The sequence below is a fragment of the Papaver somniferum genome, unplaced genomic scaffold, assembly GCF_003573695.1.
Source record: "Papaver somniferum cultivar HN1 unplaced genomic scaffold, ASM357369v1 unplaced-scaffold_57, whole genome shotgun sequence".
In the NCBI taxonomy this organism is placed as follows: domain Eukaryota; kingdom Viridiplantae; phylum Streptophyta; class Magnoliopsida; order Ranunculales; family Papaveraceae; genus Papaver; species Papaver somniferum.
In genome coordinates this window covers 2140253-2155909 of record NW_020648415.1, presented here as the reverse complement: position 1 = coordinate 2155909, position 15657 = coordinate 2140253, and the positions used below count along the sequence as shown (strand labels likewise).

General features: G+C 36.7%; 1 protein-coding gene across 1 annotated transcript; it reads right to left on the bottom strand.

The window, feature by feature from the left end:
- Nucleotides 1-12648: 12648 nt before the first annotated feature.
- On the bottom strand, nucleotides 12649-13934 carry LOC113343293. Its single transcript, XM_026587532.1, has 2 exons — nucleotides 13123-13934; nucleotides 12649-13039 (listed from the first exon to the last, which is right to left on the bottom strand). The coding sequence occupies exons 1-2, from the start codon at nucleotides 13932-13934 to the stop codon at nucleotides 12649-12651; spliced, it is 1203 nt and encodes a 400-aa protein (XP_026443317.1).
- Nucleotides 13935-15657: the final 1723 nt, after the last annotated feature.

The following is a 15657-nucleotide window of genomic DNA, read 5'->3' as shown; positions in this document are numbered from 1 at the left end:
GAAGAAAACCAAAGGTTAAAGGAGAATCGACTCTAGAGAGCACACTAGTATCACACAGACGTATGGGGATTAGTTTTGCTCAATGCTAGATGTCTCCTTTATATAGCCTTCAAATAAGGGTTTTGCCTTAGTTACAAAGCAATCCTTATTCACCATTAGATGAAAACCTGATTTGGATTCAAGCTAATATTTCTCAACCATTAGATCGAAAACTTAGCTTGTCACACACACTTGGGTATACGTTTACTGGGTTCGTGAAAACCATGCCCAAACGTGTACGTGTATGTTGGTTCAACATAGTAACCCAAAAGGTTAACCATATGAGCATTTCATATTAACCTTGTTCTTCTATACCATAACTAGTTCAATTGACTCAAATGAGATGAACTAGTTAGAGAGTTGTTCAATTGCTATGAGATTTATGTAACTACACAAGACACAATTGAAATAAAGATGATTCGATTCGATTGACTCGGCTCATTAACATTATAGCCACGGTTTGCATAAAACATTCCTTAGTAATTTAATGTTTCATGTTCAGAGCACATCTTTAGATCATAACCTCTTAAGTTCACAAACAAGTTCGCGGACTTAAGTTAATCGGTTGAGTTTTCCAAACTCAGCAGAAATTCTCGTAAAGAGAACTTCCGCCAGTTCGAGGACTGGGTTCGCGGACTGGGTTCGCGGACTGGGTTCGCGGACCACACAAACGAGTTTTGGAAAATCCAGCAGAAATTCTCGGTCGAGAACTTCCGACAGTTCGCGGACTGAGTCTGCGCTGGGTTCTGGTAGGCTAGGAAAGATGACAGAAAATAAAAGCAAGATAAAGCCTACATGTTAAACCGCAAGTGCACGGTGTCGTGTTGTAGAATGTGCAAATACGGGTCGATCCAACAGGGACTAGTTTGTGTGTTTGAAGATAGAGAAGTTCCTAAACTGTTTTCTAAGCTTAACAGAGAACAAAGGAAGTAACCAAAGGCAAGGCAGTAAACAAATGGTGAAGTAAAATGCAAGACAGTAAAAGTAAGAGCAACAACAACAAAAAGAGGAAGTAACACACGCAGTAAGCAAGTTAAACAGAGAGATGAGTAAACTGAGGTTAGCAAATCCACCACTAATCTTGTACTATGCCTTCCACTGACTGCACCATTCTTGTCCCTATAGCAGATAAGGGGTAAGATCCTTGTCTGCCCTATATCTGAGGGGTTTCCCCACTAGAAAGACCTAACACAACTAAGGCATATCTCCTAAGTACTAATTGTCTAGCTAAAGCACAATTAGTCTAAAGATCAATGATAATCTGGTTTGATATAAGTTGTAGTTCCACCATCATAGTGTGAACCTAACTACAAGGTATGCATGACATACCATGTGAGAGCAATATGATGCAGCACTAAGTTTGATCTTTCATTAGTATTATTAACATTCAAAAGCAGTGTCATCAGAATGCAATGCACAACAACAAGTTAGGGTTTCATTTAGACCTAAGCAAAATAACTAAAGCATAATGAACACAATATTAACTAAATTTGACATTAACAGAGCTGAATTGAAATTGAAACAACACTAACAGTTGAGGTCCTGGCTATTCCAGGCCTCTTGGTGGTACACTGGCTACTCCAGGCATACCCCAACAACACTAACCCCCATCTCTATTTATACCCAAAAATACAAAATTAGGGTTCTTACAAATCCCCAAATGGAAACAGTAAACTAGGGTTACAATTTTTACTTGATTGGATGGGATAATCCTTACCTATAGCGTCGACCCATTCTTTCTCTGTTCTTCCTGCTCCCTTTCCTGTCTTCAATCACTTCTATAGACTCACCTATTTTACCAATTTCCCACCTAGGATTTCAGAGATGCATAGAGGGGAAATTGGTGAAATAATTGGCTAGAGATATAGGGTAAGGTGGTGTTTCGTTAGAGTGGTTATGGAAGTCGTAGGGTGGCTGTGGCAGAGGTGGTGGTGACGGAAGTTGCAGGTCTGAAATTTTGGGGAAGAAGGGGAAGAAGAGATCGAGAGAAGAATGGGTTAGGGGCTGTTTTTTTTGGGGTATAGGTATTCTAGGTTATGGTGTTGAGCGGGCTCATCAAATTTTGATGTCAGCGAAGGGAAGATGTTGGATGAAAAGATGAGAGAATGATCCAACGGCGCGATGGAAGTGGATGTGGAGCGACCGTTGGATATGGAATACATCAAAACTGACGGTCCAAGATGGAGTTAGGTGCTATAGTGTTACACAGGAACATCAAAGCTCGATGTACTCTGATGAAGCGACCGTTAGATGATGGAATGGATCCAATCTGACGGCTAAGGAGAGAAGCGGGTTTGGGTTTGGATTTTGGGTTTAGGATATGGGTTTGGGTTTAGGAAATGGATTTGGGATTAGGTAATCTTGATCCCACTTCTTCTTTAAGAACAATTTATTCCTTGTTAAGCCCATTTTCATCCTTGAGTCTTCCATACCGCATTCTTCACTTCTTTTCCGCTAGAGTTTCCTTCGGCTTTTTCCCGTGTATTTGCTCTTTTCGCTCCGTGAGTTAACCAGGCTTTATTTAGTACCTAAAAATGCAAAATTAATTGAGAAAAGTATTTATTCTTGAAAACAACGAAAACACAGAATACGGGATAAAATGGAGCGTTAGTGCACAAATGATGAGTTAAATGCCAATAAAAAGGTGCAAATATATACAATATTTGGCACTCATCAAATACCCCCAAACCTGAATTTTACTTGTCCTCAAGTAAAACAAAACTAAGGAAATCCTACCTATACCACTGTCGCTGGTCTCTCGATTGCATTTAGCGAATGCAATAATCCTTTTAAACCACTAAGTGTCCCTAGTGGACGAGTTGAAGTCTCGTGAAGGTTTGCTTAGAACGTACCTACAAAGTTCTAGGACAAAATATAAGCTCAGATTCCATGAAATGTGACATGTGCAAGACAGTAGAAGCTCACAGCAAAATGGAGATGTCAATCTAGCTATCAAAGGCACAATCCTAGCACTAATAACAAATAAAGACATGTGATAAGAGTGTAAAGTGTATCTGCACATGTGTAAAGAAAGATCGGATGTTATGACTACTAATCACCAAGAGATAGTTTCTCAAGCTAAGAACCGAGGTCGAAATCTAGCTAGCTGTCCGGACTTTACGAGAATTGTGAATGAGTTGGAGGTATTTCACAATTACTCGCGTTGTACATCAATGGAATACACCCTTCCTTTCTTATAACACAAAAACACAAAATATGATTCTTTACATGACTCTTATTTACATCGACTACTCTCTTTTATTTTTGGAACAAGAGAGGATGGAATTGATAAAGACTTGATTTTTTTTTTGATATTTTTCTGAATATATACATCGTTTTTTTTTTTTTGAGAGCATTATTTACAACATGGTAACTCTTTTGATACATAAGCAAAAAGAAACAAAAAATTACATGACACTTTGCAAGAGGTAGCCCTTTTTGATGCACCCAGTTAAATTCGATGGTTGTCTTTCTTAATGTAACCCCCACCTTCTATCCCAACCAACCAAAGAACAAGCTAGTCAAGTTTCTTTCAGTATTCTAAAGTGATTGGCAATCGTGACTTCCGATAGAACACCTCAAGGATGAGGCTATACATGTATTGGTAGATCGTGCATGTGCAAGTTTCTTATCACTATGTGAATTGTGCTACAATCAGGGTGCCTAAATTTCTAGACTAAGAATCCTTATGTTTACATACATGCACAAGAGTCAACATTTCAAGGTAAATGAGCTCCATTTTTATGTTTTTTTTCGAATTTTTTAAAAAAAAATTTTGATTTTTTTTTTTTGATTTTTTTTAAAAAAGAAAGAGTTCAGTTTTCAATTATAACATGTTATCAAAGTATCTACTTTTCACCCCCAAACCTAAACTAAACATTGTCCTCAATGTTTCAAAAGATAAACATGATTATAACACATACCATGAGAACGATGCTAAGTGTAGAAAAAGGAAAGAGATTGCCGGATATTGGCGAAAGCAAGTTTTGAACTCCATTATTCAAGGCAAAACCCAACATTAACTCAACTGAATTCACATTGGGTTAGCACAATATATACAAGAAACATATGATTCCACTAAACATTACCTACCAGATTATATACAAACAATTCACTATATACATACAGTCTAAAGAGTTGAGGATCAACCAAAAGACAAAGTGTTGAAACATAGACAGTTTCAAAACACTAAAATTAGACTGAAATGAGAGTGAGAGTGAAAAACCAAATGAATCACCCCTAAACCTATATTTTTCAACAGGTTTACTTTTAAGCACAAAATCTTTTAATTTTAGGGGTTCAGGATTCACAAGGTCTAACTCAAAATGGACTTTTTGCGGGATGGTCAGAGAAATTAATTCCAACTGTGGTTCTTTAAAGATGTTATATTTAGTAGAAAAATAGTCCAAGAGGACTTGGGAAGCACACAGTTCCAGTCCTAGATTAGGGACTCTCAGATTAGTTGGTTTAAAATTTTTGTGAAAAACCAAATCTAGGTTGGGTGGAAAAATCTCAATCTGTGATTTAGGCAAGAAAGCAGGCACTTCTAATTTATTTTCATGATCAATAGTACTAGTACATATTTTCCCTAAATTAGAAACAGGTAAATCATGCTCATATTCATCGAACAAAACATCAAGACCTAGCTCGGTATCATGATTGTCCGTAGTATTCAAATCAACATCGGAAGAAACAACATATTGGGACTTAGGCAGGGAATCAGACACATCAAATTCGTTTTCATGTATAATAACATTAATGTCTACAAAAGATTCAACCTTTCCTATGTCATGCTCATCTTCACAGCACAATTGTACAAGCCTCATATCAGTGTCCAAATTATCTGAATTGCAATGAATATGAATATTAGGAGAAACATCATTCATGGAAGTTTCTTCACTATAGTCTGGAATTTCGGAGTCACAAGACTCCGAAATTGACTCTTCAAGAAGAACTAGCTCTTCTAACATCATATCATCATCCGAGTAATATGCATACTCGTCCCTATTAACAGCTATGGTGTTCTCAGTCAACTCATTTTCCTCTAGATGAGGCTCATATTCAACATCGTTTGTACGAGTTGGACTGACAACACCATTTTCAAAATTTGATTCATCATCATCATCATGATAGGGATTTTGCAATCTAGGATAATTTTCAATCCTAAGGTCGGAGCTATCACAAGAATAAGACTCTAACTCATGGGGGTGACTCATACCATGTGGCGTTTTCCCTGTTTCCCTAACAGATTCCCATTGATGGGTTTTCTCTGCAATCTCAGCTAAAAATTTCCATGCATCATCCACAGATTTATCAAGAAATTTACCATTACACATAGACTCAACCATGGTTTGAGATTTAAAGTCTAGTCCCTCATAGAGGATGATGACAAGTCTCCACTTCTCAAATCCATGGTGCGGACATTCGCTCAACAAATCATTAAAACGTTCAAAATAGTGAAAAACAGTTTCCTCATCCAATTGGACAAAATAATTGATACTTTGACGAATAGCGATGGTCCTATGATGTGGAAAGAATTTTCTTAAAAATAGATCTGTGAGTTGGTCCCAAGTGTTGATTGATTATGGTCTCAAACCGTAAAACCATGTTTTCGCCCTTTCCTTTAGAGAAAATGTAAAAAAACGCAATTTCAGAGAGTCTTCGGACATATGATCAGGTTGCATAGTCCGAAAAATTTGTTTAAACTCTCTTACATGAGTATAGGGGTCCTCAGAATCGAACCCTCGAAATATAGGAAGCATTTGTATCATGCTTGCATTTATTTTAAAAGGGTTATTGGTTCGAGGTAAGACAATACATGATAATGGAATTTTTATTGTGGGATACATGTATTCGTGGAGAGCACGAGGTTGGCCCATATTGAAGAGACACAAAGCCCACTATTTGGTTTTAATGGGTTTTCAAAATTTTGGTTTTTTATGGGAAAATTTTGGTTTTGATGGGAATGAAAAACATTTGGTTTTTGATGGGAAACATTTGGTTTTTATGGGTTTTGAAAACTCCTTTTGGTTTTAATGGGATGAGGCCCAGCTAACTTGTTCAAATTTTCTGTGGGACAAGCCCAGTGAACGGCCTAGAAATTTGAGTACACGACCCAACTAACGAGTTCAGTGAACCAAGCCCAGAAACGCACGAGGCCCGGCTGGGTATTTGATTTTGGGCTCTCAGTTAGCCAAAATACGAGGCCCACTTGGGCTTAAAAACGTTTTACAAATTCTGAGTTGGGTTCAAGCCCAGAGTTCAGAAACAAAGTGCACTTGGGTTCAAGAGTTTCAGAATCAATTTACAAGGCCCAGAATTTCAGTTTTTAAAGCAAGCCCACACAGTTATTGGGTTTAGGCTTACTCTTTTTAGCACAACCCAGCTGCTCTGTTGTTCTAGTTGCACAGCCCAGTTGGGCTTTGGTTCACAGCAGCACAGCAGCAGCAGCAGAAGCAACTCAGCAACTACAGCAGCAAAATTTGCAAGTTCAGTGAAATGCAATGAGATGCACAGCAAGAAGGCAGAGATTATGTGAATGCAGGAGGCAGTAAGATTAATTGAAAGATGCAAGTTATGATGCAGAGCAGTATGCAAAGATAAATGCAAGAACAATATGCAGTGAAGATGAAAAATGCAAATGCTACTAGAGCAAAGAAGATGCAGATGTAGTGATGATGCAAATGAACAACAAGAGAAAAAGCTAAAAGATAAATGCAAGTACAGCTAAGAAAGTGCAAGAATAGCTAAGATACAAGCCAAGAAACTTCAACACACAACGCCAAGTCCCCGGCAGCGGCGCCAAAAACTTGGTAGGCTAGGAAAGATGACAGAAAATAAAAGCAAGATAAAGCCTACATGTTAAACCGCAAGTGCACGGTGTCGTGTTGTAGAATGTGCAAATACGGGTCGATCCAACAGGGACTAGTGTGTGTTTTTGAAGCTAGAGAAGTTCCTAAACTGTTTTCTAAGCTTAACAGAGAACAAAGGAAGTAACCAAAGGCAAGGCAGTAAATAAGTGGTGAAGTAAAATGCAAGACAGTAAAAGTAAGAGCAACAACAACAAAAAGAGGCAGTAACACAGGCAGTAAGCAAGTTAAATAGAGAGATGAGTGAACTGAGGTTAGCAAATCCACCACTAATCTTGTACTATGCCTTCCACTGACTGCACCACTCTTGTCCCTATAGCAGATAAGGGGTAAGATCCTAGTCTGCCCTATATCTGAGGGCTTTCCCCACTAGAAATACCTAACACAACTAAGGCATATCTCCTAAGTACTAATTGTCTACCTAAAACACAATTAGTCTAAAGATCAATGATAATCTGGTTTGATATAAGTTGTAGTTCCACCATCATAGTGTGAACCTAACTACAAGGTATGCATGACATACCATGTGAGAGCAATATGATGCAGCACTAAGTTTGATCTTTCATGAGTATTATTAACATTCAAAAGCAGTGTCATCAGAATGCAATGCACAGCAACAAGTTAGGGTTTCATTGAAACCTAAGCAAAATAACTAAAGCATAATGAACACAGTATTAACTGAATTTGACATTAACAGAGCTGAATTGAAATTGAAACAACACTAATAGTTGAGGTCCTGGCTATTCCAGGCCTCTTGGTGGTACACTGGCTAGTCCAGGCATACCCCAACAACACTAACCCCCATCTCTATTTATACCCAAAAATACAAAATTAGGATTCTTACAAATCCCCAAATGAAAACAGTAAACTAGGGTTACAATTTTTACTTGATTGGATGGGATAATCCTTACCTATAGCGTCGACCCATTCTTTCTCTGTTCTTCCTGCTCCCTCTCCTGTCTTCAATCACTTCTATAGACTCACCTATTTTACCAATTTCCCACCTAGGGTTTTAGAGATGCATAGAGGGGAAATTGGTGAAATAAGTGGCTAGAGATATAGGGTAAGGTGGTGTTTCGTTAGAGTGGTTATGGAAGTCGTAGGGTGGCTGTGGCAGAGGTGGTGGTGACGGAAGTTGCAGGTCTGCAATTTTTGGGAAGAAGGGGAAGAAGAGCTCGAGAGAAGAATGGGTTAGGGGCTGTTTGTTTTGGGGTATAGGTATTCTAGGTTATGGTGTTGAGCGGGCTCATCAAATTTTGATGTCAGTGAAGGGAAGATGTTGGATGAAAAGATGAGAGAAGGATCCAACGACGCGATGGAAGTGGATGTGGAGCGACCGTTGGATATGGAATACATCAAAACTGACGGTCCAAGATGGAGTTAGGTGCTATAGTGTTACACATGAACATCAAAGCTCGATGTACTCTGATGAAGCGACCGTTAGATGATGGAATGGATCCAATCTGACGGCTAAGGAGAGAAGCGGGTTTGGGTTTGGATTTTGGGTTTAGGATATGGGTTTGGGTTTAGGAAATTGATTTGGGCTTAGGTAATCTTGAGCCTACTTCTTCTTAAGAACAATTTCTTCCTTGTTAAGCCCATTTTCATCCTTGAGTCTTCCATACCGCATTCTTCACTTCTTTTCCACTAGAGTTTCCTTCGGCTTTTTCCCGTGTCTTTGCTCTTTTCGCTCCGTGAGTTAACCAGGCTTTATTTAGTACCTAAAAATGCAAAATTAATTGAGAAAAGTATTTATTCTTGAAAACAACGAAAACACAGAATATGGGATAAAATGGAGCGTTAGTGCACAAATGATGAGTTAAATGCCAATAAAAAGGTGCAAATATATACAATATTTGGCACTCATCAGGTTCGCGGACTTGGCAAGCCAATTCCACAATCCTCCCGATTTCTCTTGATCAACAAAGTTCGAAAACTTCGGTTCAAGGAATACATGTTTATGTAATCTAGACTCTCATTTCAATCATTGAGACATTCTCAGAGGACGCTATGTATCCGTTATTCACAGACCGATTCACGTCAGAGCAATTCTCGAAGTGATTGAAACTTTTCATGACTTTCGTCACTAGGTGAAGATAAACTTAATCAAAGCGAAATGCTTTACCAACATACGATTTCGAGATAAAAGATAAGAAATGAATGCTCAGCTCGAAATGTCAAGTGTGTATGATCTAGTCTATATAGCATACGGATTTTGTCTCATAAGAAGTAGGAGATATAATAGATAGACTTTTGAGTGATAGATATGTTCAAGTCTCCACAAACCTTTTTGTTGATGAAGTTCCACGGTTCCTGGTATAGATCTTTGTCATTGTATGATGAATCGCCATGAAGTCCTTGAGCTCAACTACACTTTTCTATCCTAGTCCGAGACTTAGCTATGTAGGATATAAATCAAGACTCATAGTTTTGATCACTAACATTGACAAACATGCTTGAGATAGCAATGCATGCGAGGTTGACCGAGCTATGCTCTAACAACTTCGTCTCATCATTTGTGATTCCACAATATCTTTCTGCGTCGATTAATATTACTGTGAGGTGATTGATAATACCAGGATGTTCTTTGGGAATATAAGTATTCTTTATCAATTGGTTCATGTTCACCTTAATTTATCAAAAGACGGAACAAAACTCGTAGGTATATTCGTGGGAGACGGATTTATCTATTACCGTAGACTTTTTGTGTGATACAAAATTGTTTATTAAAGTCTTCGACTTCGGGTCGTAGCAACTCTTAGTTGTGGGTGAGATCATCTAAGGGAATCAAGTACGTAGCATCCTGCTGGGATCAGAGGCGTAGAAGCATAAATGTACCTTGGATCAGTGTGAGATTGATTGGGGTTCAACTACAGTCCAGACCGAAGTTAGTTTGGAGTAGGCTAGTGTCTGTAGCGGCTTAATACAATGTGTGTTCAATCTGGACTAGGTCCCGGGGTTTTTATGCATTTGCGGTTTCCTCGTTAACAAAATTCTGGTGTCTGTGTTATTTCTTTTCAGCATTATATTTTGTTATATAATTGAAATATCACAGGTTGTGCGTTGTTCAATCAATTAGAATATCCGACCTTTTGGTTGTTGATGTAAATTGATTGACACTTGGATATTGGTCTTTGGTACCATCCAAGTTATCTCTCTTTGATAAAGACTCGCAGATTTCTATTTGCTTGAGTAAAGATCAAATCTAGAGATTGAGATATAAACTCTTTGAAATATTTCTTATCTAGATTGAGTCTGACTGTCTAGTTGATTCTCTAGAAAGTATATTAGAGTTTGTCCATACAGATTGCTAATCGAATTGTTGGGTGTGGTTGTTGTACCCCCACTTTTTTTAGCATGAAGGATTGTGGAGAAACTCTTAGGCCGGTAAAGGACTTTATCTTGGGGAATAATTTACGTAGGTTTTTGCAAGAATCAACAAATGTAGGGCACTACTGAAGCACATTAAGTAGCTTATAGTGTTTATATTTCCCTAACTGCATTCAAATAATTAGGCTAGTTTTTGTAGCAGCTTGATACAATATGTGTTTAAAGTGGACTAGGTCTTTGGGTTTTTTCTGCACTTGCAATTTTTCCTCAGTTAACAAAATTTCTATGGTCTTGCTTTTATTTTTTCGCATTACATTGATTTATTGTTTATAATTGAAATACAAACAAGTTGTACTTTAATCACCCTTGGGATTGAAGAATCTCTTCTAGAGACCAAAGATATTTCTTTTCAGTTTGTATTCTTAAATAAAAGTTCACGCCAGGAATAGTCGACGAGTTTCAAAACGCAAAACTTAATGCTGTAGTTGGTACCCTCCCTTTCCAAATATGTATTCAAACATGCATTTCGATTATGTGCTTGAAATTTCTTTTAGCTGTGCAATTTGAGTACACATTCAAAAACTGTTTTTCAAACACCAGTGAAGACTACCATAATCTAGTTTCTCTAATGTTCCACACTAAGTAGTAGAAAGTACAAATTAAGTTATGCATAATCTTCGAAAGTGTACTTCAGGATATAATAATCAAGTCTCTAGACTAAAGCGATAAACACAAACCTTAATACGTAAAAAATTCTGAAAGATCGTGAAAACTATAGAAATAAAATAGTTGTTTAATGGTTAATAACATCTTGTTATAGGTTAATGTCTCTGTTTGCTCTTTAGCTCTTCGTCTTGAATTCTTCAAAAGTAACTAGGGTATTCTGTCTCGTTACTTCTACAACCTAAATTCAACTTACGAAGTTGACTTGAATTAGTAAGCAATATCTAGTGGTGAAGTTTCGCATCTAAACTTGACAACCAGACTTGACATACCAACGCCTGTTGGGATTAATCGGGCTATTTACTCTAACAATTTTGTCTTCCAATTTTTATGAAGAGAAAATGGATAAAATGCTTCTAATTGTAAAAGTTAGAGCGTTCCTCAGTTGAAACCACCAAGCGTTGGTATGTCAAGTTTGTTTTCAAGTTTAGTTCCAAAACTCAGAGTCGTCTGAGCTTACTACTATAGTAAAATTCGTCAGATTAGACCAAGAACATATAAATATTGAGACTTGATCTAGTTATTCATGAAGACCTCAAGACGTGATCATCATCACACAATTCGAGGTAAATAACTACAAACTTGAATTATTCTATTTCTATCTTTTGTTCTTTCAAGGCTATATTCATTGAAAACATAACATACGAAGTTCAGTTTGTTACAATGACTTTAGTATTGGTGACTTGGTAATCATATTATGATCAAATTATCAAAAGGAATATGATATACATTAGTTATTTCTAAAACATAAGTATATGGAGTTACAAAGTATAATTTACGGGTTATTTAATAATTGGTACCCAGCAAATGAACGACATATTGCTTTGGTACCCAACATTTGATATATTAAGGGTTGGTACCTGGATTTGTTAAAGACTGTCAAGTCAAACTGTTGACTTAACTTAGAGTTATCTAAATAATTAAAATAATTAATAAACGGTCCGCGAGTTATAATCCCAGAGATGTTACCATCCTTCTACAAAAAACTCATCAAAACAAAAGTAACACAAAAACCCCATCAAAACAAAATTAACACAAAAACCCCAAATTTAAATGTTGGTTTATCAAATTTTATGATGAAACCAACATTTAAATTTGGGGTTTTTGTATCAATTTTTAAAAATTTGGGGTTTTTGTATCAATTTTGTTTACGATGGAGTTTTAATGGATCCCAACATTTAAGTGGGGGTTTTTGTACCACATGTTTGATCACCTTGGATTTTTATGACTAGTTTTGATTAATAAATGATAATTACATAACGGCGTAAACTGACCATTGTGATTTAAAAAAAAAACAACAACATGTGAACCTTTACAGTTGGGTCAGACGGTTATAAATCAACAGATCTAATGGCCGAAAAGAATCATCAAAGCATATCATTCCTTATTTTTCATATTTCTTCTTCATCATCGAAGATCTTGCTCTGAACCTCCTTACAACTCAACTGTATACCAATTCATTCACCACAAGTAGCTCTCTGAAACCCTTACACTTAACTCCATTATTTAGTAACCAATGTCGCACTTAACGATGCCATTGTATTACATGCCATTGTATTATATAACCAACTTGGAATTCCAATCCCAATTAATGTATCAGAAAGCCTGTAATCATTTGACCAGAATTTATTATGAACACGAATTATTTTGTTTTTTTTTAATAAGAAAAAAAATTCATTTATAGGCTTTAAGAAAGGTTTACATTGAGTTCATCTCTAATTAGAGATTTTAACCAAAGTGGAAACTCTGAGTTCCAGATTTCATCAACTCTATAGTTTCTAGCTCTTTTAGCTAAACTATTTGCTATTTCATTGGACTCTCTGTGCACAAAAATGCATTTCCAACTTGTAAAACTTTCTAATAGACTCTTGCAATCACTGATTACATTATTATTTCTCCAATCGACAGATCCTAAACTACCATTGATAACATTTACTACATTCAGACAGTCTTCTTCTAAATGCAGTTTTTGAACTGCTGCAGCTTTTGCCCACCTAATAGCTGATAGTGCTGCCAAAGCCGCAACTTGCTCCTCATCATTAGCTATTCCATGGATTGATTGTGCTCCCCTCAGATACCTGCATCATTAAAAGCTATTAGTCCAATTCCCATATGCTTATTTTCTTTTGTAAAAGAAGCATCAAAATTGTATTTCTGAAACTCAAAATCTGGTAAACTCCATGGTGTTACTACTTTGTTGTTGCTTAGAGTACTTCTATTTGCCAGAATTTTCACTGAGTTATCAATCCAAACACTAATATCTTTATTCACCCGAGTAATCAGATTATTCACATGCACTTGAGCATTATTAAAAACCACATTACATCTTAGATTCCAAATTTCCCATATAGCAAATCTGACAAACTGAACAAACTTTCTATGAGACTCCCCATGGTTACTATTGGGAGCAAACCAGTTAGCAATCCATTCCTGCAAGTTCATATTACTCATATTTCCTGCAATATTAGAATCTAAATCAAACCACAACCTTTTTGTAGTGTCACATTGAACAAAGAGATGATTCAGAGTTTCAGACTCCCTGTTGCAGAGAGGACATTCACTGGGTATAGAAGAAACATACCTGGATAACTTACTTCTAACAGAAACACAATCATGCATGCATTTCCACAGGAAATGCTTAATTTTCTGTGGAAGATCAAGCTTCCACAAGTACTTCCAGGGAAAATTAGCATTATCACTTCCATGAATATCTAACATGATACATTTATAAGCTGACTTAACACTAAACTGCCCTTTGGGTGTTGGTTTCCATCTGAGGATATATTTACCTGTAGATGGTAATATGATTTGGAAAATGTCATTAACAGTGTCCCTATCAAAGAGGCAATTCAGGGTATGTTTATCCCACTGCCTAGTTTCCTGATTAATTAGCTGACTTACAGTTTTCATATGGCTAGAAGAAAAGGTTGCATTAAGACTGTTATCTCTATTTGGAACCACTTGTCTTTCCATATCTCAATAGAAGAACCATCTCCCACCTCCCAACAATAGTGTTTCCTAATTAATTCTATCCCCCTGCAAATACCCTTCCAAATCCAAGACACAAAAACATTATTAGTAGCATGTAAAGGATTAGAGCCAAAAAAATACTTGTCACAAAATCTGTACCCAAAGAGCATCTGATTCATTAAGCAATCTCCAGGCCAATTTGGATAGTAAAGCAGTATTAAGGTGTTCTGTTTTCCTTATATTGAGACCCCCCAGTTCAATGGGTTTACATTATCCCAGTTAATAAAGTAACCTCCCTTATTAGAGCCTTTTTTTTCCACCAGAACTTCCTTCGTGTGGCATCAAGTTTATCTGTAAGTTTTTTGGGCATATGGAAAAAAAATAGGTGATGAGAAGCCAAGGTTCCTGAAGTAGATTTAATAAGAATTGTCTTCGCAGGTTGGTTCAAATATTTCCCTTGACAAGTAGCTAGCCTACTATCACAGGCATATCCTAAATGTTTAAAAGTATCCATTTTATGCCTTTGTAACAACAGGGGTACTCCTAAATATTTATTAGCAATCCCAAGATTTTTAATTTTAAGAATAGATAAAATATGAGATTTAATCCTAGTATCAGTTTTAGGACTAAAGGCTAATCCTGATTTCTCAAAATTTATAGCTTGACCTGAGTACTTACTGAACTTGTCTAGAATGCTCTCTAAATGTTTAGCTCCTTTGACAGTAGCCCTAGAAAAATACAAGACAGTCATCAACAGAGAACAAATGACTAACAGAAGGGGCAAAAGTGGCAACTTTGATACCTTGAATATTATTTTTAGACTCTGCATCAATGACCATTTTTGAAAGAACATCCATACAAATGATAAACAAGTAAGGTGACAAGGGATCTCCCTGTATAAGACACCTTGTAGGATAGTTAACCTCACCTGGTGTTCTGTTAAGCAAGATTGAAGGACACAGTAGAGATACATTGCTCTATTAGATTACACCAATGCTCATGAAAACCAAGTTTCTTCAAAATATCAATTAAGAACTGTCATTCTATCCTATCAAAAGCCTTAGACATATCCAATTTGATTGCCATAAGTCCAGACTTAGTTTTATTTTTCCTCATAGTATCAACAATTTCATGTGCAATAACTATATTATCAGTTATCTGCCTAGAAGAAAGAAAAGCAGCTTGATAAAGAGAAATAAACTTGTCCATAACAGTTTTAAGCCTACTAGCAAGAAGTTTAGAAATTATTTTGTAACTCACATTACTTGGACTTATAGGACTAAATTCAGATGGAGTTCTAGGTGCATTATTCTTAGGTATTAAAGACACAAAGTCATGGTCCATTTGTTTAAGCATATGACTAGAATGAAAAAACTCTTAACCATAGAAACTGTGTCTGGACCTACAATCTCCCACATTTTTTGATAGAACCCAGGTGGATACCCATCTGGTCCAGGGCTAGTCCAAGGCTGCATCTGCCAAACAATACTCTTAATTTCCTCATCAGTAGGAGGTCTAATAAGGAATTCATTCTCAGTAGCAGTAATGCAAGGAGTAAGAATATCGTAAAAAAACCCTATCTCTAGGAGGATTATAGGTTCTACTAATTTTACTAAAATGATCTCTAAGTTCAGCAGCAATCATGTTTTTATCTGCTAACTACACACCAATACCACTTTGCAAGCAATCAATTTGGGTTCTTCTCTTCCTATAGTTAACTTTATCA

Coding starts and splice junctions, on each gene's coding strand:
- LOC113343293 (XM_026587532.1), bottom strand. CDS start 13,934: ATGGAAAGACAAGTGGTTCCAAATAGAGATAACAGTCTTAATGCAACC. Junction 13,040..13,122: donor TGGAGTTTACCAGATTTTGA/GTTTCAGAAATA, acceptor TTAATGATGCAG/GTATCTGAGGGGAGCACAAT.